Source organism: Nyctibius grandis, chromosome 3 (assembly GCF_013368605.1).
Source record: "Nyctibius grandis isolate bNycGra1 chromosome 3, bNycGra1.pri, whole genome shotgun sequence".
NCBI classification, from domain to species: domain Eukaryota; kingdom Metazoa; phylum Chordata; class Aves; order Nyctibiiformes; family Nyctibiidae; genus Nyctibius; species Nyctibius grandis.
The window spans coordinates 94320865-94347927 of record NC_090660.1 but is presented as its reverse complement, the minus strand read 5'-3'; the positions used below and the strand labels follow the sequence as shown (position 1 = coordinate 94347927).

Sequence of the window (27063 nt, the reverse complement as noted above, 5' to 3'; positions counted from 1 at the left end):
CTGTAGCCTAGCAACAGATAATACTGTTAGGTTACTGAATTGCTCCTGGTTGACAAGTAGGGAGTATTTTTGTGTTTATCATGTTTGCTAATGATGGGATCCTTTCCAAAAGGCTTGTCTTAATCTTAATTAGAATTTATCAGCAGAGGTCTGCATGACATTGTGCAGACACTGATTTCATAAATAATAAAAAGTGCAAGTGAAAAATTTGGCAGGAGAAGAAGATATTTAAGACCACTGATACTTGTAAGAGCAGCATGAATTTCCAAAATGTAATCAAGTTTGAACTGTGACTCTATTCTTTATTATCGAAGCTTGCAGTACACTCTACTGCAGTTTTGACAGCAATTATGAGTATGATTTATAAGCTTCCTGTTAGAAACCAGATCTGTTTACACAAGAATCTTGATCGTAAACATTACAAAGAACAGTAAGTCCACAGTTTTTCAGGGACATCAGGACCTTACTTTTTTCTTTGCATAGAAAGTTGGTTTGGTTTATTTTTTTTTTATTTAAGGTTGTTGGATTTTTTTTTCAAGTAGTAGAAATGTTTGCAGTGAAAGACGCAGACAAGAGAATCCTGAAATAACCTTTCCATTTGGTGGAAACTCTGGAGGTATCGGGTAGCTGCTTCAGTGCCTGATGTCATTCGATAAAGAACTCATGCCAATGCAGTTGGCATGTAATTTTTTGTACTAGTTTGCACAACATGATATTCTTTAACTTTCCCAACTTTGAATGATTAAATGAGCATTTCTAATTCCTTGCAATGTGAGCTAGAAAAAGAGTTCAAATAAATACATAGTATTTATGGACATTTTTATTCTCTTCTTCTGCTTGACATGGATGTATTATCTATCACGTGAATTCCTTTGGTTTAACCATAGATATAAAACAATACATTGCAGGCTCAAGAAGTTTGTTTTCAGTTTCACAGAGTCAGAACTAGACTTGTAGAGAAAACAGCTTTCCAGTGTCACAAAGCCTTCTGGTATTTCAAAAACTTCCCTTCTGCACTGGAACAAAAGTAAGACCTTTTGTACCCCACCATGTAAAACCAGTAAGACCCTTTTCAGTATAAATGGATGACTAGCGTACTCATTATGGGCAAGAAGAGGACCCAAATCGCCAATCTACCATTGTCGTGCCTTCTAACCAAATAATATAACCATGACTTCATTTCTGAGGCACTGTCAGTCACTCATACTCATTAGAGCTTATCTGGATGTTCTTCCTTTCTTTTCTGTGACTGTGTCTGTCTTAGGACTGAGAAACTTGGCCTGGTAAAGCTTTGTTAGAACCATTTCACCCCCATAAGCTTTTTCTGACAAAAGGAACAGCTAGTTAAAAAATTTCTAGCCACCATAGTCAGAACTTCGTCTCATATAAATAACAGGCCTTTACGTTTCCTTATGAAATCTTCATGTCTTTGCAAGTATTTCAAGCAAACATCTACCTCTCTCTTTCTCCATTGCCACTGGTACTTGGCAAAGACTTTCTTATTATCCTTTTGAAAATCTGTCGTTAACGCTGCCCTTTGCTTTATGAAAAGATGTAGCACTCCTGAGAAATTACTGTGTATATGTCAGTTGTGTCTTAGGTTGTAGAAATGTTTGTGGGAAGCAAGAACTTTTTTCCTATTTCATAACCACCACCTGTAAGGAAGCCCTGGTCCCTGACAAGGGTGTGTAGACAGGTAATAATGCATATGATAGTTGTGATTGGAACTTCCTATTAAATTTGGAAGCCTTTGCCAGGTTCTCTGCACACTATTTCCCTGACTGTGCGGTAGAAGGCTCAAGACGACTTCTCTTCCACTGCTTTCTCAGTGTTCATGAAGGCCAGCATATTTGCATCCACTGCATGAAGGGGAAAACAATCGTTTGCAGCTTTCAAAACAGCAGTTATTGCCGTAGCCTGTGCAAGCAAGCATAGAAGGGGACAAAGGAGGACTGTACTGTGTCCTGTCCCTGTGGGTGACTGTTGCTGCAGAGGTGGTATACTGCATTTCCAGTAGCTGGAAGAATGCGTTATTTGGGAGTTCATCTGGAATTTAACACGATGCCATGTACTGATGAAAACACAGACAATACACGTCATGATCACTTAAATGTCTTATTTTCTATAGAGTGGGATGAGAGAAAACAAACTAACAGTGTAATTCTTGCATCTGAAACCTGCTGGGCTGAAGGTTTGTATTCAAATGCAAGAGTGGATTAAATTTATGTAGTTCTGATTTCCTTTAATAGCCAAGCTAGAGATTGTTGTGCTTCCAGAGCTGTCACACGTCCCACTCGGCTGTGCCTGCCGTAGGTGTGACAGCCTCCAGGAGCTGGGTGGAGCAGGCAGCCCAGGTCACTGCTTGCTTCAGCTCTCCGAGTTTAATCTGCTGCTGGACATGAGTCAACACCCTGAGGAGTTCTAACACCAGGAGACTGAGTCAGCCTTTTAGCTGATCCAGACTGATTGCAGCTGGAGACCCAGTAATCAACTACACTTTCTTTTTTTTTCTCCCCCCAAGGGTACAGCATGTCAAGATGTTTGCTGGGATGGAGAAAGTCTCGGCTGGTTCTTCTGCAGTGACTCATTTTTATTTTACTAAGAAATGCAGTGAATAATACATTCTAGGAAGAGCTCTTATTTTATATTAAAATATACTAAAATATGTTGGTTGATTATTACACCTTCTGTACAGAAATGAAATAGAAGTGCATGTTAATAATGGAAACCCTGTTCCTCCCAGAAAATGAACTGAGTGGTGTTTGCAGTGAGAGTACCCAGTTTCAGGTTCTCACACTGCAGCATGTGTATCACGTATTTTGAGCTACGAGACTAATTAATTACACTTTAGGAATTTAGCCTGGTTCTCTCTCGAATGGGTTTAATACCAGTTTAGCTCTGAAGGCTTCTGTACATTTACTCCTGACATATCAGGCAATGTCAGACTGTGCTCTTCAAATGTTTGAATTCCTGCTTGAGCATTAGGATTCTGCATTCGTAGACATTTATGGCACTATCTTCACATTTCATCTTCTTATTCTCTAGAGGAAATTACTCAGATTTGCACCATTTAATGCTGTAATTTTGGAGGGTAGTAAACCTTAGTATGTTTTGGTCCCATCACAGTAAATTGTTTGTAAACTTCAGAGCCACCTTCAACTGATGTATTACTAAAGGGTGAATACAAAGACACTTTTCTGCTTTGAAACTTTTACACCACTTTGAGGTCTGGAAGCTTAGCCTTATTTTTCCACTGAAACACATTGTCACTGGTGCTGTTTTGTTTGCTCATCTTTGAAAGCTAATAGACTGGTTTAATTAATTGTCCAAGATTTCTCTAGAACAATGTCCTAATTCTTCCATTTAGCTGTGGCATATCATACACTGTTGTTATCTCCTCTACCAGATTTTTGCAACAAGTTGTTTTAAAACTATAATCTCTTTGAGGGGAAAAAAATGAAGTGCAGTTGAAAAGGCAGTTATGCCAAAAGATAAACACAGCAATATTACTTATCAAAACGAGTACAGTTTTTGCTTGCCTAATGAATACAACATATAGCTTTTTCTATATATACAAAACCTGAGGAAAAAAAGCTTTATAACATATAAAGTATGCAACATTATTTCAGGCATAACTGTATTGGATATGTATCTGGGCCTGAGAGCGTAGATAACACAATATAAGTGCTTTGCCTGTCTAAACATGTTAAATAAATGAGCATTCACTATCACATTCAAATACATTAGTAGATGTACTCGCATAGTTAATTTTCTTTTTAATGCACTACACGTGACATTTGCAGCACAGAGCTACAGCGTATCTTACTGTTTGATGAAAGTTCTTCCACCTCCCCCCCTTTTAAACAAACCTTTATTTGAATAAGCCTTTATGAAACAGATCTTTGGCATATCTTCTTTTCAGGAAGTTCAGGCAGTGTAGGCAGAGATAAAGCAGTCATGTTACGAAGAATATTACATAAGGGAAGATATTTTAGAGAAAGAGGGTGGCAAACATAAGGGAGGGGAAGAATGCCCTTAAGAGGAAATCTGATTTCTTTCTTGCAGCTGTTTGTTTTTGTTGTGCTGTGATTTGTATTCAAAATAAAACAAACTTGGAGTTATAAAAAAATATACAGGAGGTTTGGTGAAAAGCAGTGATGAGAAAAGTGGCATATGAAATATTTTCACCTATATCTTGATTTTCATAATGCTGGCCTTTTAGCAGACAAAATGAAAATGTAAAATGAATATTCATGCTGCAAATAGTTAGGAAAAGTATCCCCAAATTGTTATCCTTATACATTGAAAATTCCAATGTTCATAGAAGGAAGACAGTCAAAGTAAAAATTATTTGCCTCTTTACTTTGAACAAGCCATTGAAATTTAAAAAAAAAGTGTGAAGATATGGCACTGATGTTTTAAGTTCTGGAATCTGATATCGTCAATTAAATCTTTCTGCTTTTATGTTTCCTGTAGGAGGGCAGCTTTGGTGTACCACGACCAAGGCCATCTCAGAGGGTGAAGAGCTGATTGCCTTTGTTGTAGATTTTGACTCAAGGCTGCAAGCTGCTAGTCAGATGACTCTCACAGAAGGGATGTATCCTGCACGCCTGCTGGACTCAATACAATTGCTCCCTCAACAAGCTGCAATGGCATCTATTTTGCCTACGGCTATTGTGAACAGTAAGTGATGAATACTATTCTCCGGCGTTTTTTTAAAACAGCAGTGCTTCAAGGCACGTATGAAGAGCTAATAAAGCGATAGTAAATTCAAGACCACAGAAACCACATGACTTAAAACCCACAGCTCGAAGCTGCTTTTGTTCCCCCATCATCTCAGATGAACTCACAGATGTAAAAGGAGGAAGAGCGGTTTGGCAGCTGGGCTCTGCAAGAGCCTCACTCAAGAGTATCTGATCTGCCCTCATGTGGAGGTTCTGTGATCTGCTCCCAGAGGCAATAGCATCAGAAACTGTTAAAAAACTAGATAAGATAGGCCTGTTGGCTCACAAAGTCCAACCTCTGCTGATCAAGTAAGCTTGTTGCTTACAGCTGCAGCTTCTGGTAGTCATGATACTCAATGGAAAGAAAGTACACATCTCTTCAGTGGCTGTTTCAAAATGCAGCAGAGATCATGCCTTATAGCAGCCCTGATTTATTGTAGTATCTCCACTCAATGTGACTACCCAAGAATGTTTTTATGTCCTCTGGACATCAGTAGACCGTATCATGGACAAAATACAGCATGTAATTCAGTGCTGTCCTTAGAGAGGAGGGATATGAGTATATGATAAGTCAGTTCCTGAACTGGGAAAACTCGGCTTGAATTAAAATTCATTTCTTTAACTTTTTTTATTACTGCTTTTTTGCCTTTATCCAGCCCCAGTTCCTCATCCTCCTCTCTAAGTACTTTTCAAATATCTTAGCTGTTATCATGTTCTTCACCAGTCATCACTGAGACCTATTGCACATCCTTAGCTCTCAGCACTTTGTAAGCCTGTCCATTTAGATCCCACGTTGGAGCAATTCCCCATGTTTCCTTGTGGTTTGTAAGTATTGTAATTACGTGCAGTGAACTACTGAACATGGTATTTCAGGTGTGAATGCACATGCAAGCACATGATCTGCCAGTCAGGTGCACACCAAATACCACTGTGTCTTGAACAGTCACACCATCTTCAAGCTCTTCAGACAGGACTAGTTATAATATCTGTGGTAAGACATTTCATTACAAGTTTTCCTTCCTTTTTTTTTTTATTGCTTATTTTCTGGGTAAACAATCTTGATAGCTACGGATTTATTGTTAGCCTGTTTAAAAGATAAACCTTAAAATGTCCAAGTCATCCAAGTCCTCCCTTCCAGAGAGTGAGTTGGCAGCAACCTCAAGCCCTTTAACTAAGCACATTCATTTTGTACCCCAGCAGTGGGGCTGCTGTGAGCTGACATGCCTATTCACAGAACCAGCAATTAACACTGTACAGGACCTTTCCAGAAGAAAGTGTCGGAAGCCCCCAAAATGGACCACAAAGTTAGCACAGTTAGGACAGACCAGTGTTTATAGCCAACAGCTGCAAGGCAGGCACCAGGGAGAGAGTTACCTAGCCTAAAGGACAAAGCCTCACTCAGAGCTTGTTTCAGCTGAGGATGTATTTTTGTGCAAACCTACATGAGGCCAACTCTGGGCTTTGGCAAAGTAGTCAGCATCAGATCTCTGGAAACACCTTTGCTGCCAGCACTCCCTTTTGCAGAGCCCTGTAAAGCCGCACTGATCGTTGCTGCTTCTGCTGCTAAGAGGAGTCTAAGTTTACGGCGCATCAGCTCTTGCTGTACAGGCTTAGCAGCAACTCGGAGTAACCTCTGTACTCTTTAACTCCAGGAGGCTGCTAAAGTAGCAAGTCTCACTGTCCAGAACTTTCTGCCCCAGTTCTGACTCTGCCTCTGACCAGTCGGGGCTGTTTGCACATTTCATTGTTGAGTTGGTGAAATTCAGTTTCTTCAGTAAAGTCTTGAGTGAGATGTGAGTCCAGTAATATGCTGAATGCACCTCTAGATTTGTAGTGAGAGATCTCTTAACAATTCTTTTGCAGATCTCTGAAAAAAAAAATCAGTTTCTAGAAAGATTAGGTGTTGTAGGGGGTTTTTTAAATGTTTCCTAACATTTTCTATTTGAAAAATCAAAATTAGAGTGTCACCTTTGGCTTATTCAGCTTGAACTTGAATGTTTCATTTCCTGAATTGATCCATTGAAATATGTGGAAACTATCCATTGAAACAAATTGAAATATTTTGCTTTTAAAGGATTAAAACATTAACTTCAAGTAGCCTTAGTCTATTTTGCAGCACTTTAGAGGAGTAATAGTTTCAGATCCCATCCCTATACATTGTTCTCCCTGGAATGCCATCCTCTTACTGTGCAAAACTCAAAAGTGTTTCCTCTGCATGGCGTGTAATGGGAGTCACATATTCACCATGCATAACTGGAGCTACAGACTGTCCAGGCCATCTAGTCCATAGGAAATAAAGATGGATGGAAGTCATCACATTCATTAAGATGATCAGAAAATTCAATTCTGTGATGGAATGTAGTCAAATGAATTTAAATAGGACGTGTTGCCCATATCAGAATTTCCTGTTACTACTTTTAGGCTTTCCTTCTGTGGAAACCCCAACAGTTCAACTTTTTTAAACCATTTGAAGCCAAAAACAAATGCTGAAATGTCAGCTTTCACATGAGATGGACATTTCAAATGATGCAAGCCATATCAGTAATGTTTTAATAGTAGTATATACTGTAATACTAACTGCTCCATTAAATGTTTGTGTCTTAAATTCATGTACAATTATTCAGTGGCAAAGGGAAAAATAGAAACTGGTAGTGGTGAAAGTATTTTATGCAAATTCATTAGCAGGAAAATAGACAAGCATTAGCAATGCAGTCAGAGAACCAAACTAAGCAATATAAATTTTGGCTGCGTTTGTAGATATTTAACAAATCAAAGACTCATCCATTTCAATGGGTTGGAGTCTTCAACTGTGTTCACGCAAAGGAATTGGAACAGAGCAGTTGTCCTATACATACCGATATTTGAAATTAAACATAAATTGTAATGAATTTTAATGAATTACATCATCAGCTACACATGCCATATTTTCAGACCAGCCAACCAGTCTTCGAGACTAAGTTAATTACAATCACTAGCAGGTTTTTGCATTCTGAAGTCAGTGGGAGTTTTGATGTTGACAAAATGAGTTTTGATGTTGACTGCAATTGCCCGTTCTCTGATCCTGAGGTCAGCTGGCACAGTCTTGCTGCACTCATAATTTTATCCTCTCTTAGTCTCAAAGACAGGCAAGAAGTGTTCAGACCAGTTGCAGGGAACGATCCTAGGCCCGTGGTAACTCCTGAACTGTATGCAGGAATGGGGAAGGTGTTAATTGACTTAAGCCAAAAGTGTGGAAGGGACCGTTCTTGTGATTTAACAATATAAACGAGAAGTTCCAGTGCTCTAGTCTGGACCCTGTCACTATTTAATTTACTGGTGTAGATGTACCCTAAAGGGTTGGGATGGCAAGTTCAGCTTTCAGAAAGATCAAACAGGTCTTTTGTCCTGAGACAGATACACAGCATGTACTGTGCAGATATCCTTATATCTATCTGCTTTGTGCAAATACATAGTATTCATTATTATTCTTCACATGAGTAAAGTATGTAGCCTTCAGCACTTGATCAAAATATTTACTCCCTCTGCTGCTGGGAAGCGCTCTGTACAACCTCTGCATTGTCTTCCCCTCGGAGAGGGTGCTGACACTTTGGGATAGAAGATGATCAAAAATTGCATTATTCTTAGCAAATATCCCTTTTGCATAGTGAAAACAATTTACCAAAAACAAGAGGACAAAAGTACATTAGAAATTTTAACTTCTAATATTAATAACAGCAGGAACCTGGGAAATAAACATGCTACTTAGTATAATATTACATTCAACACTGTAGGATCTTAAGGAAACGTAATCTAGTCTGGCCTCCTGGATAACAGAATAACAGCATTTTACAGCAATAACTGCATAACCATTCTGAAAATATACATTCTTGAGAATTATCTGAAATTAGCACTCAAAAATTCCAAGGCCCAATGCTGGAAAGACTTGTGCGCATAGAAAAAAAAGCACAATTGAAAGATGTCACCTATTGAGTAGTGATGTATTGGAAATACTGCGTAGTTCTTGAATTAGTACTGCATATTCACAACAATTAATTTAATTTCATTTTTTGAATACTTACATGCCAAAAACTTCTAGCTGTTTTTTTTAAGCAACTATTTTTAAAATCTCCTCTTGAAAGAAACAACTGTCTCCCATGTTCAGTCTCTCACCTGCAAGTGACATTTTAATAAACCCATGGCTCTGTTTTCAATATTTTATTAAATAAGCATGTGTTTAATGGGGAAGTGAGGGGAATTAATCCAGCTGTGTTAATTGGTTGGCACTGAGGGCACCGTGGCTAACCTGCACCTGGTTATGTTTGCTTGTAGAGGACATATTCCCTTGCAAATCCTGTGGCATTTGGTATCGAAGCGAGCGGAACCTGCAGGCCCATCTCATGTATTACTGCAGTGGGAGGCAAAGAGAGGGGCCTCAGCTGTCAGAGGAGAACGAGGACAGTGCTCAGCAGATATCCAGTGTCTGCCCCTTTCCGCAGTGCACCAAAAGTTTTTCTAATGCAAGAGCTCTGGAAATGCACCTAAATTCTCACAGTGGTAAGTACCATGTTTTTTCCTGTATCATCTTCTAGATTTAGCTATTTGAAGAATTATTTGCTATAGACATTCAGTGGTTCGATGTCTCTCCAAATACATGCAAGCATTGGGTGTAGATACTACCAAAGTATCAACAGTTTCTGACCTGTGTTCTACACCAAGCACTCTCCCAGGTAACCAGTGTCATTTCTCTTATCTACTAATCCTCATTTGAATGCTTTCTCTCTCTTAATGTGTGTACACGCACATACAGGCAGCATTTCTTTACTGGTGAAGGTATGCTCAGGAATCCAGACACAGTTAGACTGCTGCTGCTCAGTCTCTGAGAGATTCAATATTCCACCAAACATGAGTGTGCTAGACTACAACTCTACCTACCCTGTTTTGATGCTCAGCAGAGAAATACACACCACCAGAGAGCAAGTCCTTCTGAAATAAGATCTTGGGGTCCTAGAGTAGGCTTCTTAGGCAGGAGGCTTTAAGGACCAGGGTCCAGAACTCTGTGTGCTTTTCCCAGTACACTTGTTTCATAAAAACTTCTTGTTTCATAACAATATTCTTTTCCCTCCTTATAAAATGGGGATAGCATTTTCTTTGTCCATGTTGTTAAAATTATAACACTAGGTATACGGAAAGTGGGATTACAAAATTCCTGAGGTTAAAAATCTGGAACTCAACAGGAATCTTCTCTCTCTCCTTGAAGGTCCTTTGAGTGTGCTGTTTGAATATGTTTTTGAATTAGGGCTGGAAACACAAGTTATGAGTTTGCAGAACATTCTGCATTGGAGTTTTCAGTAGCAAAGAAAACCTACAAATAGGGAAGACTGCAGTGTCTGGTTATGGGTGTGTTGGCTGTCTAGTGTACAGAGCTGTGTCTAGAAAGAGGCAAGAGCCCTACAGGAGTTCCTGATCCTCCTGTTAAATGGATGGAGTCTGAAGGACACTAATGTGTGCTTTATTCACAGAAGAAAGCCTTATTCAGCTGCAGTGTAAAAACTCCCAGGGGAGTGGGAGTCTACTCTGTGAACTTGGTGAAGTGAAAAATGTTCCTCTGGTACTTGGGCAGCAATTACAAATCTAGAAGGCATCACATTGCCTTGGGGGAGTTTGGTACCTCCCAGAACAGCGCTGAGTGAGCAACTTCCTTATGTAGACAACACAGACGACACTTAGCCATTCATTTAGAGATCAGATCCTTTTGTGCTTCCAGATGTTAACTATGAGTATCAGGCTTTTGCCACTTTCTGTTTCTTTCCTACTAAATATTTCACTGTTCAGTGAACCAGCAGAACAGTATGAACAGCTTCAACAAGAGCAGGTGAATGCAGCCCAGCATGTCTTACAGCCTAGTAATTAAAACCAGGTACTTTTGGAAGATAACAAATTCATTTCTTCCCAAGCAGAGGAAAATTCTGAATTCTTAGCCATTGTGTAAAAGGGTTGCTTCATCTCTTTGCATTTAGTGATATATCATTGGCTTAGGTGTCAAGAGGGTTTTCAGCCATGAGCTATGAGTGATCATGTCTTCTTGCAATCTAGAGATAAGCGTCTGTGTTCCTTGAAAGACACAGGTCTGAGATTCTGCTGAATTTCCAGTAAGAATCCTTAGATATTTCTCAGATCAGAGGCTAAAAGTCAGGCCTTCCCCTTCTTTTTAGTCATAAACCAGTCAGTTCAATCATTCTTGCTCTCTTTTAGATCCTGTCAGTCTTTATTTTGCTATACAGATCATCACAAGTTGTAACAGCTTCTGCAGTAGGAATGAAACACTCCTTTTGCAAATGCTCTGTAAGCTAGTGCAGTGTTTGCTTCAACTTCTGTTACTATTCCCGCTTGGGGCTGTAGCAGACCCACACCACTGGAATATGGAGCCCTGACTGAAATGCAGAGTCTGTAGAGACACTCTGCTGTGACTGTATCACATGATCTGGAAGTACATGAAACACCATCTCATGGCAGTGGAGGAGCTAAAGATTCATATGGCCTCCTGGTGAAAAAGTGCCTGATGGGGAGCAAGTGGTGATTAAAGTGCTGTGTATCTCTTCGGCTCCTTTTTGGCCTCTGAAGCCAAGGATGGTTCAAATGTCTCTCACAACAGTGGCAATCACTGGTGCTAGGGGAGAAGTGAGGACCTCCAGGTACAACAGAATGGCTTCCCACAGATTGAGCCACAATATTCTTACAACTTTGTATTCTCCAACTACCACGAACGTAGTTTACCTGATCAAGGCATGGTATATGTGTGTGTGTGTGTTGACAGAAGAAATACCCATTTTAGATTTCAAATATCATCCCTACCAATATTTTTCCAGTTTTTGTTGTCTAACAGGTAATCAGAATCTGTGTTGTTGCAGTAGAGAAATTTGATCTCATCTCCTTTTAAAGCATTTTCGGTTTCAAAATGCCATGAAACATGGTTTTTTTTTGTTTCAGCAGTGATTGTAAGATGGCTTTGAATGCACTGTTCTTGATCAGGAAAGCTGTACTGATTTCATGAGGAAAAGGTGTTGTATTACAGCAGTAGTTGCCTATGGCCATTATATGTGGAAGATAAAATGTTGGAGAAGCTGTGTCTTACTCCTCCTTCTCCCTTCACAATGAATGCAACTCATCAGTCCTTTTGGATGAGGATAGATCTGTATCCTGTTCCCACACTACAGATAACTCGTGCAGGCAAAGAGCTGAGCATCAATAATGCTCAAAATGCTACTTCTGCTCTGTGGCTTTCAGGCACTCTGAGTGTGAGGGCTGTACCTCAAGCCACATCATAACCTTGAGCCTCTTGACCTTGGTGTGCTTTCTGTGCATTCAGAATTTCCAGTGATTGTGTATGGGGAACATTATGTCTCCTTCAGTTAAAACTGTAATTTCTAAGACCTTTTCATTTAGAGTAAGTCCAGTCTATTTTTATCCTTTCCCTTGTTCTTTCTTTCCCTTCATCTCTGCTGAATGCATGTATATGCTAAGGCTCTCCAAAGCAGAGCAGAAGTCTGGGAATATCCTGTAGCAGTTCGAGGAAAGAAATTCTGAACCAATTTAAGTATTTTCAGGGTGACTAATACCATCCCATCAGTAGAAAATTAGTTGTTCTCACTGTGTTTGTACCTTCTGTGCAACTGATTGTCCAGTATACTTCATGAAGGGCAAATGGTCACTTTATTTTGTATTTTACTTGTCTTTCCTATAGGAGTGAAAATGGAAGAATTTCTCCCGCCTGGTGCTAGTCTGAAATGCACAGTTTGTACTTACACTGCAGACTCAGTGATTAACTTTCATCAGCATCTGTTCTCGCATCTTACTCAAGCTGCCTTTAGATGCAATCACTGCCATTTTGGCTTCCAAACTCAGAGGGATCTACTGCAGCACCAAGAGTTACATGTCTCTGGCAACAAAATTCAGAGAGAAAGTGACATTGAACACTCTCCAAGTGGAAACGAAGAAGGTTTACAGCCAGCTACGGACCTGTTGAGCAGGAACGATGTTCCCCAGAGCCAAAAGACCATGCAGACTAAAGATGCAAGTTCTGATACAGAGCTTGATAAATGTGAAAAAAAGGCTCCACTCTTCCTTCCAAACCAGAGGCCAGAAACCCAGCCTGCAACGAATAAGCAGAGCTTTTCATACACTAAAATAAAATCTGAACCATCCAGTCCAAGACTTGCTTCTTCGCCAGTTCAGCCTAATATTGGTCCTTCTTTCCCAGTGGGACCTTTTCTTTCCCAGTTTGCATTTCCCCAAGACATCACTGTGGTTCCTCAGGCTTCAGAGATATTAGCCAAAATGTCTGAACTGGTCCACCGAAGACTGAGGCATGGAAGTAGCAATTATCCTCCTGTAATTTACAGTCCTTTGATGCCCAAAGGGGCTACATGTTTTGAGTGTAACATAACATTCAATAACTTGGACAACTATTTGGTACACAAAAAGCATTACTGCAGCAGCCGATGGCAGCAGATGGCAAAATCACCAGATTTTTCCAGTGTTCCGGAAAAAATGCCAGAAGCTGTAAGTCCCAGTAACGGTCAAAGCTCTATAAACATCCTGAATGCAGCTCCTCACACATCGGATCCAGAGAATCAGCTTCTGCAGACATCTTGCATAAACTCTTCCAATATTTTAGATTTGATTGGGCCAAACAGTAAAAGTCATGAAAAAGACTTTACAGCACAATCTAAGAAGTTGTCAGCTGCAAGCAACGGTGATGAGAAGATAAACGGAAAACCTTCTGATGTGAAGAATCCCAGTGCTCCTTTAGTAGAAGGGGAGGGTGATCCTAACAAGACCACATGTGAAGCTTGTAATATTACTTTCAGCAGACATGAAACGTACATGGTCCACAAGCAGTATTACTGTGCCACTCGCCACGATCCCCCACTGAAGAGGTCCGCTTCCAGCAAAGTGCCTGCCATGCAGAGAACAATGCGTACCCGGAAGCGAAGGAAGATGTATGAGATGTGCCTACCAGAGCAAGAACAAAGGCCACCACTAGTTCAGCAGCGATTTCTAGAAGTGGCTAATCTTGGCAATCCTTGTACATCTACTCAAGAGTCAACAGAGGGCCTTGGAGAATGTTACCATCCACGATGTGATATCTTTCCAGGAATAGTCTCAAAGCATGTGGAAACATCACTGTCTATTAACAAGTGTGTTCCAGTTTCAAAGTGTGATACTCCCCACTCCACTGTGTCTTGCTTAGAGATGGATGTGCCAATAGATCTCAGTAAAAAATGCTTACCCTCGTCAGAGAGGACATCCACTTCTCCCAAAAGGCTGCTGGACTACCATGAGTGCACAGTATGCAAGATCAGTTTTAACAAGGTAGAGAACTACCTGGCTCACAAGCAGAATTTTTGCCCCGTCACTGCCCATCAGCGTAACGACCTGGGACAGCTTGACAGTAAGGTGTTTCAAAACCCAGAAAGTGAAAGAAACAGCCCAGATGTCGGTTACGAAAGAAGCATAATCAAATGTGAGAAAAACGGAAACTCGAAACAGTCCTCTCCTAATGGAAACTTATTTTCCACACACTTAGCAACACTTCAAGGACTAAAAGTCTTTAGTGAAGCAGCCCAGCTTATTGCTACAAAAGAAGAAAACAAACATTTGTTTCTTCCACAATGCCTTTACCCTGGAGCAATAAAGAAAGCTAAAGGAGCAGATCAGCTTTCTCCATATTATGGAATAAAGCCAAGTGATTACATTTCTGGTTCTCTCGTCATTCATAATAGTGATTTAGATCAAAGCACAAACATAGAAAGTGAATCTCCTAAAGGCCAGGTGCCTTCAAATGGGTGTGCTGTGCAGAAGAAGGAGTCTCTTCCACTATTGCCTAAAAACCGAGGCATGGTAATAGTTAATGGGGGACTAAAACAGGAGGAAAGACCTGCCGCAAACCCACAGCAAGAGAACATTTCCCAGAATCCTCCGCATGAAGACGGGCATAAGTCTCCTTCTTGGATCTCCGAGAATCCCTTAACTGCAAATGAAAATGTCTCTCCAGCAATTCCTACAGCAGAGGAACAGTTGTCTAGTATAGCTAAAGGCGTGAATGGTTCTACCCAGGCCCCAACCAGTGGAAAGTATTGCCGACTGTGTGACATCCAGTTCAACAATCTTTCAAACTTTATAACTCATAAGAAGTTTTATTGCTCATCACATGCAGCAGAACATGTCAAATGAAACAATCAGCCACCTTTGGTACTTGTGTTTAGCATATTGTTCCATACAGTCTAAAGAAAGCTGTTTGAATTACATCTGGACAATCAGGAGATTTCACTATTGCTGAGTTGAAGACTTAAAGGTGTAATTTCATTACAGTCCATTAGTAAAGTGTATTATTGGTGCCATTTTCAAAAATATTAATTTATTTTACCAACAGTATTCATAGCTGTAGTTATGTTATTTTTTATTTAAAAACTTTATATTAAAGTCATTTGTAATGTTATTGTATAGTTATTGTGTAGCACATATGGTTTGCACTGTATAGTAGATTTTAAAGAATAGTCACACACAATACAGAAAAGCATTTTAGAAATAGCTTCAAAAGCACTTGTGTATCCTGATTTTTTTCTTATATGCTGTTGCAGATATGTGTATATGCTAAAATATAACTTGCAAAGAAGTTTCAACTATGCTGTAAAGTTCGCCTTAAAAATTCAATTTTTTGAACAAATGGGCTCATTTTGCACTTTATATTTTAGCAGATACAGTACCTTAGTCATTAGGCTTTGCATTTGTATGTAGCAGTATGTTTCTGTCCACTTTCTTAATCTGAAACGTACGTTAAATGAAGATGGCAATTTTTTTCTTGTATAGTACTTGTATTTTCTTTCGCTGATGCATCTCTGTCTCAATTTTTAAACCTTTGCTGTTAAATGCAATACTTTATAAAGAATGAACAAAATTACTGGAAGCAGTATTGTAAGTAATGAGGTCATATCAACCAGTTTTATCTTTTGAAAGGCACAGTCTAAAACAAAACCCTAAACTCAATGCTGCAATTATGAATCTAATTCATATATAAGATATATTTAAATATAAGAGTAGCAATACTGCAACTGGTGATCACAAAGATAATGTTCTACTTCTGATAGAAATAATTTCTCAACAAATGTTGTTACTATGCATGTATATGGATGGAATAAAATTCCAGATCATTGGAGAAGTTTGGCAGTAATTTCTTTAAATTTGTTTTATTTTGTTTTTCAAGGGGGATTTAGAGCTCACAAACTGTAAAGAAGCTCTTAGGAACAGGTTAACATTGCCCTCTCTCTAATGGAAGCGAAGTGTTCAAAGATAAATGAGTACAAAGGATGCCTCAGCTTCAAGGGAGGCCTTGCTGACAGGTCACTAGTACAACTAAGTTGAAGACAACCTAGTGAACTAAAACTTAAAATGTGAAGGTCTGAAACCAGGAAGGCTGTTCTCTTTATTGGAGGTAAGGAAGACATCCTTCCTGCCGGTACCTGCATATGTCAAAATCAGTGGAACAATCTGCTTCGTAACACCTCTGGTATGATTCTTTATGTGTTCAGTGTCTTATATGAAAAACAATAGCATTCATTCAAATAGGACAAGCGGTTTGCTCCACTAATTCAATATAGAAATACTATTCAATAATTTGTTATATTAAAATCTGAACTAATGCACAATTAATACCCTTCACTTGCAATTGTTTAGTCCCCTGTACGCTGTTTTCATTAAAAAATGGTGTTATAAGAGTGACCTATTGATGCATTTTTCATCCTACAAATTTGAAAGCAAAACCATGACCTGAATAGTCACATAAACAGTTTTGTTTAATTTAATTGCTATCTCAGCCAAAGAAACAACCCAGAACAAAATACATAAAAGGATGGTATTTTAGCTAAGGAGCCAGTTGGAGTCCAGTGTGAGAGTATGCAATACCACTAACTTTCAGCAACCCCATCCCTGTGTACTTTGGAACTGAATTTGTCCTTTTTTCATTTGTGAGTGTAGGTACATGTAATCCAGTAGTAAAGAATAATAAACACTTCAAAAACTATTATTAACAACTCCAGTGGCTAGCTAAGCTTTAAATACAGAACAAGAGTGCTTAGAATTGTGCTAATTCTCACTCTCAACAAAGATAACAGGTATATACATTAATTTCAGTAGGGCCAAAATTGGTCCTGTAGCGAGTACTTTGGGTAATAGGACTTGTGAAGGAGAAGAAGCACTACAAACACAGGGAGAATAAAACAGACAAATCATGATTAGCAATTAAACATTTATTAGAAAATGCCACAGCAATATATCTAAGACTCCACAATATTTGAGATAGATGGTGCATTTTGACCCTTTTGGTGGCAAATGTTATTTTGAAGATAATCCATCATACAGAATTGGTTTAAAGAACTAAGTGATTACATCTGGATTGAAATAAGCTGATTCTGAAAGATCTACATGCATAGATGAAAACTTCTAGGTGAAGTTGGTCAGAAAGCCACAGGTAGTGTAATTTACAATTGCTGAGCTCTAGGGGTGTGTTTAGACCATGAGAAAGTAAAGAAGAACGTCAGGGTTAAAGGGAATACCTAGCTGAAAAGTGATGCTGAAAGGGAAAAGCCTTATCACAAAACATTTCTGATCTGGAAATGCTGACGGTACCTGATGTATTCCAGAGATAAATTAAAGCCTGCCATGCTGCATTATATTCTTCCCACTGGCTAGTCCAATTGCTTTCACATGACAGAATATACCTGGTAGCGTTTTTATAAATCACCTATTTGGTTGACTGGTCCCTTTTTTACAAGTTCAAAACAAGCACAGCCTGTTCATCTGTGGGTACAGAGTTACTCAATTTTATACACATTTTACATGTTTTACTCTCTTCACTGAAGCATCTATCAGCTCTGACATGTGCTAAACCCCAAAGTTACAGCATCACACTCTTGAAAGTAAAACTTTACACTAGTAGGTGGGTAGCAAATACAGATTGCTGACATTTGATATCTTGTACATTTGTTAAAAGTAGAAAGCATTTAATAAAGATAGCTGCTCACATAGCTGGGAACCATGTTTTCCTATAACTTTACACACTATTTTCCATTTTTTCACTTTCTTTATTGCACCCATTTTTTAATTTGCTCATTTGAAATAAGAACATAAACACTTTGGCCAGCCAGAGATCCCTCTCCTGTCTCTTAAACCATTTTGCACAAGACTGGGCTAATTCCAGCTGGGGGCTTTAAGCACATCTATGTTTAAGTCGTAAGTGTTGTTTACAGGAATAAACTACTAAAACCTGTTTTCTGACTAAGTGATTATTTATATTCTCTTCAGTTTATATCTATGCATTTGTTCAAGGTGATAATAGAACAGGTAAACTGCCTATTGCTAAAAACTTCTCTTGAATATAGACTCTTCCCTAGTTCTGCTTTTAGGTTTTTGTAGGTTTATTAATTATTTATCAAATGACCTATGCAAAGAGAGTCCATCCTTAGTGAGTCTTTGACACCTGCAACTCAGCAGGAAGCAGAGCACCTCTGTTAAATGGTTTGGATCTGCTAATCCCTGTCAGCTGGAGTCAGTGAATAAATCTTTGGGGCTATCAAGTGGAGATGAATAGCTCAAGAAAAGGCATTAAAATATTTCCTGGTTTTATGATACAAAAAATAAAATTACTCTACATGAAGGCCTAATATTTAGAAGAGCCGATCCCTGCCTGACTCCCTGTGTACTGATTGCCTGGTGGGTTTTGCATTCAACATTTTGGCTTTTTAAAGATTTCCTATGCACAAAACATCCCACCCACATGCAGTGCTCAGAACTAATGTGGCTGCGTCTCTGCCTCATTTATTTGTCAATATCCTAAAATTCAGACTTTGAAAGGCTGCTGTGAGTCCCCATTCATATCACAGTTTTCACACAGTTGTCATGTGGTCTCTCACGTCACCATCTAAATTTTTTACATGATGGTGATTTTTTTCATTGTAACCATAAGTCAGGTGGACATGCCTAAGGCGAGCAGTAAAGGGTGTTGCTACAAGCTGGTGTCTGTCTTGAATGAATTGTAGTGACATTAGGGTTCTGATTCATATTTTCTCATTTCTACAAATAGTCATAAAACTACATCATTGATATTTGCCGTGGGTCCACACTGCTGACTTTCCCAGTCTCTCATTGCTACCAGATAACTATTGACTACATTCATTGTCTGACAGTGTCCACAGGAATGTGATTGTCACATCCCAAACACAGTCTGAGAGGACATATGAGGTGATTGCTCCCTTGTACAATAAATGCTGCACCACTGAGAAATGCAGAAGAAAAAAGAAAACTTAAAAAAACTGATGTAGAAATTCAAAAAATGAAATCAAAGCCAGATCCACCATCAAGGTGAGGTGGAGGTGGGCTAATTCATTTCTCTGAATAAGCTAGGAACCAGAATCCACCCTAAAAAGGTGGAGCTGAGGTGGAGCTCTGAACAGCCTGGAGAACCTGGCTTAAGGAAAAGTCCATCGTGAGTACAATGAAAGAAGGGTGGTGTGGGGTAATCTCATTGAGGGGCCAAGAAGATAAGGAAAAAGGGAATCGGCACTTTGTTAATCCAGAGTGTGTAGTATGGGTACGCTGATGGCTGCAGAAGGCAGAAGTTACAAGGCGTCAGCACTACAAAAACACTGCACATGCCAGGAGGCTAAAATACTTGAGAGAGGTTAAAATACTGATGAGACAAAATCCTTGGAAGATCACTCCCAAATGCTGAATATTGCCAGTGAAAAGATTCTGGCTCCTGGTGGTCTCCTTTTCCCCAAGGCTGACAATGAGCAAGAGAACCACAACTCTTCCCACCTTCCAGGCCACCTTCATGGCCAAGGCACTGCACTGACAGGAACTGTCAGGACAGACACCGCACAGTACAGATGCGTGTGGCCCTAATGTAAATTAGAGATAAGTCAGATACCCCAGCTTCATCTGTGTTAGCCTGTGAGCATGCCTGGTCCTCTCATCTGAAGTATTCCACTTCATTTGCTGACAGTGGTTTGAATCCAGACCCCTTTGAGACCACTTAGAGCCACAGCAAAATGAGCTAAAATGGTACTGGTGGCACTTATGTATGCAGTGAAACAGAGCACTGGGCAGGGAGGTGGGCAGGAAATCTGTACTCACATAATTAAAGCTTCTTCATAATATGGAGGCACAAGATGAAGGAATTGTGACTGGAAGCGTGAGACAAGAGCTTTTGTGCTGGGCTGAACAGGAAACTGTAATTCTGACAGTTTCAACTTCTAAATACATGTTTTTCTTACTATATACACAGACACACACGTTATGTATAAAACACAGAGAGATGAGCATGTCCAAAAGAAGGAAAGAACCTAAACTAGATTAAGAATTTAGATCAAGCAGCAGAATGAGGTGATTAGACAAGTTCTTTTGTTGCAGAAGTAATAGCCAGACCCTTTAATCCTCATTGCATAAGTAACTGGCACATTTTGGTGTGTGGAGGGTGATCATACCTTCCTTCACTTCCAAATTTAAATGTGCTCCTGGCAAAACTGTTCTCTCCCCTTTCTGTTCTCAGCTGCCTTGCACAGGCCCCAGGCCAGGTTATTTGTTTCTACCTACCAACTCAATTGCCCATGCACCCATTTTTAACACATGCCAGATTAGTTGGTTTTGTAATTGTTTTGTTTTGGGTTTTTTTTTAATTGTTTAATCCATCTTGAATTGAGGTGCCTGATTCAAGGTGGAGGCAGGTAAAAAGAGCCACCTGAGCTGGTGTATTGGAGAGCGTGGTATTCTCCACCAGTGAGGTGGTGAGAGGCAGCTGCTGCCAACTCAGCTGTGGGGCAGTACACGAGCGAGCCCATGGAGAGCACCAGGCCTGCAGCGTTCACACGACTCCCTTAAACACCTCAGCCTGGCAGGAACCTTTCACAGCACAATTAATAATAAAAACAATAGCTCACATACCACTCGGTTTTGTCTGCAGGTGCATATGGCTATGAATAACAATTGTTCCTTTCAAACTTTTGGATAGGGTGCTGAATAAGAAAAGCCACAAGTGTGATGAATAGAACTGCATAATGCTGGAAACACCTTCTATCTCAGCTTTCTCAGTTCTAGGTGTTTTTACTGAAACTGTAAAACCAGGTTCATATGATCTTGCAGTAATGGCTAAATGTAAATATAGTCACTTTTCAGGATCACCAGCATTGCTACCATTTTGAAAGGCCATCTGTTATCAAAACAGTTTTCTTCTCAATTTTTCTCATTCACTAATAATTTATTTTCTTTAAGAAGAGAAACTTCTGTGTGCCATAAGTTCTGACCTGTACTTGTGACCAGCTGATACAGAGTAGACTGTAGAAACCACAGTCCACAATCTATGTGGTGCCAAAAGCAGCCTGCCACTCGCAGTCCTGTTTGAAGCATGAGTCTCAAGGGTGGTGAATGGAGAAGCTGAAATGTGAAATGGTAATATGGCTTCAAGTCTATGTAGCCCTAAAATAGTGTCCCTGCATGACTGGTTTATTCAGTCACTTGGGAAGATTCATCTTCAATTTGTTTGCTTTCCCTCCTTTGAGGAAGCCTTGTTAAACCCCTTGCAACTTGAGTCTTAGGGGGATATGGTGAAAATACCAGTGGGCTGCTTATGTTGGTATTTGGCTTGAGGGAGAACAGGCTGCTGCTTTGATGCTTTGACATTTTTGATCTCGTGCTAATTCCGATGAAACTACCCACAAGAGATACGTTTATGGAATCTAATAAAAGACCTGTAGGTTCAAAGACTGATCAAGGAAAAAAATTGTTTTAGAGATAAGCTGTCTCAGCTTGTGATTGAAGTTTCTGTGTTGGGGTAAGTATGCAAAGGGAAGGGAACATGTTGGTTTACTGCCACAAGTTTTCAAAGCAGAATAGAAGAGGAACCCCCTAAATTATGTTTTTCAACAAAAAGAGCAAGTAAGAAGAATTGGAAAAAAATCTGTTTAGATGGATAATCTTTGAACTCTTTTCTAGACCAAAGGAAGGAAACTTTGCAGATGTAATTTAGGGAAGATTAATCTAAAACCTCGGAAGATTAATCTAAAACCTCCTTCCTCTTCCACTCCCTTAACACCAAAAGCACAGCTCACAACTGGTCAGTGTGCACAGCAGAAGCAGGGTGCAGGGTGCTGGGATGCGCTTCCCACGCCTCCTTTCCCACCTCCTTAGTCTGGCAGGTCTCTCGCAGCTCAGTCAAGTGAATAAGGTCGCCTGCGGTGCCAAGGACCTGCCTGGGCCTGGGACAGCTGCTCTGGCAGCTGTTCATTGGCAGTCAGCAGAAACAGGGTTATTCTCTGTCAGAGAAGTGCTGGGTGGAAGAGGCACAAGCTTTCTGAGTATATCTGCAAGTATATGAACATTTATTGCTGCCAGCTGACACTGCACAGCTTGCTCCCCCAAGCTAACTTGCTCATTCAATTTATAAGAAACACAGATTTTAAAAGGATTAAGCATCTAAAAGGCAAAGAGCTACCTATTGGGAGGTGCAAAAGTAAGAGCAGTATTTATGTTTTTAGGAAGTTTTCAAAATTCAGTAATTTTTTTCCTTGTTGCTTTTCAAATTATGCCTCAAATACCTATAGAAATATATCAGTGAGAGATTTCTCTTTTTGTTATTGCATAAGCACAGTTTGGTTCTTGGTGTTTGGGTCTTGTTGAAGGAGAAGGGTTACCTACAATGGAAGAACCATAGTTTAGCACAAGAACTACTGAGCGAAAATGGATATACCAATGGCTTGTCCCGTCTCCTGGGTCTTACTCTTTCAGACCTCTGCCCCTAAGCCTGGTCATCTGTTCACGCTCTGAAAGGTACCAGACTAGGCAATCTGCCATCGTTGGAGACACGGAGGCACTCTCCTCTCGAAGAAGAGGTTTACATGCATTCAGTTGGTCCTCAGCTCCTCTGGTTAAGTCCCTTTGTTAGGGCTCTTATATCCTTCCCTGTGTCTTGAAACTCACTCCTAAGTGCTAGGCACCATACCCAGAGCCTAAGTCCGTTGTCTGCTTTTGGTTAGAAAGATTTCCTCATGGGAAAACTCCATGAAAGAATGGGTTGGACATGCACTTTGAATGACACTATTGCTAATTCTAATGCTCACTGTTTGTACAATAACCTAGTATTCGTCCACAAAGTGGGGGCTGGGTTCATTGTGCTCCTCAGGAGTCAAGGTCTAGCCAGCTCTTAGGGCTGTCAGGACAATCCCAAGCCTTACACAAGGGCAGCTACAGGGACAGAGAGAAGTTGGCATTTACTGCTTCTCTCCTCCCACCTGTGTTACTCTGCAAAAAAAGAGAGAGAGTTGTTGGACCACAAAGAGAGAAAGGGACAAGAGGGACTTTAAAGATTGTTAAATGTGGGGAAGGGATTTGGGGATTCTGTCCTCATGGTTGTTTCTGTCTTTTTACATTAATCAGACATCAGGAAAATGCTGGTGTGTCAGCAGATGAGGCTTATCTTCAGTGTTAGAAAACTTGACATGCAGTATGCTTTTGTAAATTATTCCAGAAATCCCTTTCCTTTTATGAGAACTGTCTTTTCTTGGTAGGTAATTTTTATATTAGGTTAAAAAAAGTTGGCAATGTTTGCAGGAGTTTTTAGTATGTTAACAGACTATAATGTTTCTGAAATCTGTAGTATCACTAAAATACATTCAAAGCTTTCATGTAATAACTAAATGTTATAATTATGTAAGAGATGTTGACATGATTTCACTTATTTGAATTTTACTGTGTTAGAGGGATCCAGTGTCACTTTGTGACAGCCACTTCACGAAAGAAACTGTCTCTGATCTGCAGGAACCTTCCTCACCAGTAACATTCTGTATTCCTTTTTCCTCCAACATCAGAATATATCATAGTTTATGTCTGTTGTATTAGATTTGATAATGACATTCACAGTACAAAAATAATTTTTATGTAAAATATTCAGCTTGCAGATATCCATTATACCTTCCTGATACGAAACTGCTGTGTATACTTGCCAACAGTGTATTATGGTTAAGTGTTAATATTGGTTTTTGCATTTGCTTTAAGATCATGACAAACACAATTAATACCAATAACCAGCAAGCTTAAAGTAGGATTCATTCTTAGGTGATAAAAATGCCAGGTTTTTTTTCCCAAACAATGAATTCCAAGCCTTTCTTATCACCAGATAAGATTAAAAAGAAAAAAATGAAATGTTGTACAACTTTGTCAAGTGGCACTTATGAGCCATTACTCTGGGCTGTGGAAGATCCCATTGGGGGGTGTGGAGAAGCACAGTTCAAGCACTTGCTACTGATGTTCAGAACCAGTAGTGAAGTGAGAGATGTGATGCAGGCTCAGATAAAATTAAATTACTTGTTTCATTACAGTAAAGAGTTTGATGCAAAATGCAGCATGCTGAAAACATGAATTACCCTGCTATCTAAATTTCTCTTAGGAATGGAGATGAGGAAAAGTTAGTACTCTGCTGAGTATCAAAACCTCTTTTCTCTGCAGGATTACCCACTGCTGCTGACAAATCACCTATAAAAATGCAGGTCAGGCGCTTGGAACCTAGACCTAATGCTAACAAAACTCACATTGAAATGAATTATGGAATCGCACACTCCAGTTGCAGTGTCTATGAGTAGATAAAAGAGAATATGTCTTCGTGACCTTTATACAGGTTCTGTTGCATTTATATACTATACAAACAACTTATTTTGTATGTGATACCACTGGCTGTAGAGTAGGAGCCACTGGTTCCTCAAAATTATAGAGGGGTAGAGCCATGTCCCAGCAAAGGTAATGTCACAGAATGGCTGAGGCTGGCGGGCACCTCTGGAAATCACCCAGTCCAACCCCACCCCTGCTCAAGCATGGTCAGCTATGACAGCTTGCTCAGGACTGTGTCCAGTTGGGTGTTGAATATCTCCCAGGACAGAGATTCAACAGCCTCTCTGGGCAACTATTCCAGTGCCTGGGTTTGTTCCTCCCCAGGGGCAGGACTTTGCACTTCCCTTTGCTGAACTCCATGAGATTCCTCTTGGTCCATTTCTCCACCCTGTCCCGATCCCTCTGAAAGGCAGCACAGCCATCTGGTCTGTCAACCACTCCTCCCAGTTTTGTATCATCTGCAAAGCTGTTGAAGGTGCATTCTGTCCCAGCATCCAGGTCATTAATGAAGATGGTAAACGGTATTGGCTCTAGTATTTATCCCGGAGTACACCACTAGTGACTGGCCTGCAGCTGGGCTTCATACTGCTGATCACAGCCCTTTCAGCCCAGCAGTTCAGCCAGTTTTCAATCCACTTCCCTGTCCATTTATCTAGCTCGTCCTCCACCAGTGTGTCTATGAGGATGTTAAGGGAGACAGTGTCAAAAGCCATGCTAAAGTCAAGATAAACAGCATTCACTTCTTTCCCCTATTCGTGCCATTGTAGAAGCCTATCAGGTCAGGCACAAATCCATGCTGGCTACTCCCAGTCACCTTCTTGTCCTTTATTTGTTTGGATGTGGTTCTCACATTTATTTGCTCATCCCTTCCCAGGGATCGAGGTGAGGATCTCTGACTTGTAGTTCCCTGGATCTTCCTTCATGCCTTCTAAGATGGTAATGACATTTGCTTTCTCTTGGTACTCAGGAATCTCCCCTGATCACTATGACCTTTCATAGTTAATCAAGAGTGGACTCACAGTGATACCAGCCAGTTCCCTCAGCACCTGTGGGTGCATCCTGTTAGGTCACATGGACTTGCATATGTCCAGTTTGTTTCGGTGTTCCCTGACCTGGTCCTTGTCCACCAAAGGTAAGTCTTCCTTGCTTCAGACTTCCCCTCTGGTCTCAGGGACCTGTGATTCCTGGTGTACGAGTAAAGGTGGAGGCAAGGAATTGAGTACCTCTGCCCTTTTCACATCCTTTATCACCAGGTTCATTGTCATCTGCCCTACTCAGCAGCTGGCACACATTTTTCCTAGTCTTTGCTGCTGATATACCTGTAGAAGCCCTGCTTGTTGCCCTTCACAACCCTCACCACATTCAACACAATGATATGGCAATGTGTGCTTGTAGCCCAGAAAACCAACCATATCCTGGGCTACAAAAAAACATGGCCTGCAGGTCAAAGGAGGTGATTCTCCCCCTCTACTCAGCTCTCATGAGACCCCTACCTGGAGTACTACATCCAGTTCTGGGTTCCCCAATACAAGAAAGGCATGGACCTGTTAGAGCAGGTCCAGAGGAGAGCCGTAAAAATGATCAGAGGGCTGGAACACCTCTCCTATGAGGAAAGGCTGAGAGAGTTGGGGTTGTTCAGCCTGGAGAAGAGAAGGCTCTGGGGAGACCTTCTAGCAGCCTTTCAATAGTTAAAAGGGCTTATAAGAAAAAGAGAGACTTTTTACTAAGGCCTCTAGTTACAGGACAAGGGGGAATGGTTTTAAATTGAAAGAAGGTAGATTTAGATTGGACATAAGGAATAAAATTCTTTACAGTGAGGGTGGTGAGACACTGGACCAGGTTGCCCAGAGAAGCTGTGGATGCTCTCTCCCTGGCAGTTTTCAAGGCCAGGTTGGATGGGGCTTTGAGCAACCTGGTGGAAAGGTGTCCCTGCTTGTGGCAGGGGAGTTGGAACAAGATGATCTTTAAGGTCCCTTCCAACTGAAACCATTCTATGGTTCTATGAACTTCAGTTGGACTTTGTCTATCACCTTAACAAATGACCTACATTTCACTTTTATTTTGCATGTCTTCCTGCTCTTGGGCATCTTCATAGGCTGTCTGTACATAATTCACCCCAACTATGTTGTCAGTTACAAGAATCATAGAATCATAGAATCATAGAATCATAGAGTCATAGAATCATAGAATGGTTTGGGTTTCGGAGCCTTCAAAATTGCTATGGAATGAAAAAATGTCCATGTTTAAAAACAGTAGGATCCAGAGCCAAAGTCATTAGTTTCCTGTAGGGTCTATTGTATCCTGTCTCCCAGTAGGCTGTCAAGTCCATTTTCACTCTTCCTTCTCCAATAATGTTGGGAACACCACCTTTTTCTCCCCATTTTTCCTTTCCCTCTTTTTCCTTTTCATTTTCCCTCTTCACCTTATTTTTAGTCTCCCACTTGCCTTCAGTCAGACCTTGTATCCTATTACATCCAGCTCCCGAGGAAACAAAGAGAAAGATAAGTCCCTAGAAAAGTAAAAGCAAGATTCACCAAATGTTACCTTGATCATCGTGGGCCTGGACTCTGAGATTACCTCCAGCCTCACGTGAATTGAATTCCTGTGGTAACTGTAACAAACGGGAGAAGTCCCAGTGAAACAGGTTTTA

General features: G+C 40.3%; 1 protein-coding gene across 1 annotated transcript in view; it reads left to right on the top strand.

Annotated features, from left to right (window-relative positions):
- Positions 1 to 14936, top strand: part of ZFPM2 (zinc finger protein, FOG family member 2) — a 265736-nt gene extending 250800 nt beyond the window's left edge. Inside the window, exons 6-8 of the mRNA XM_068397211.1 lie at positions 4477 to 4683; positions 9033 to 9257; positions 12445 to 14936. Of these exons, the coding sequence (XP_068253312.1) occupies positions 4477 to 4683; positions 9033 to 9257; positions 12445 to 14936 (2924 nt within the window). The remainder of the gene's footprint in view (positions 1 to 4476; positions 4684 to 9032; positions 9258 to 12444) is intronic.
- Positions 14937 to 27063: the final 12127 nt, after the last annotated feature.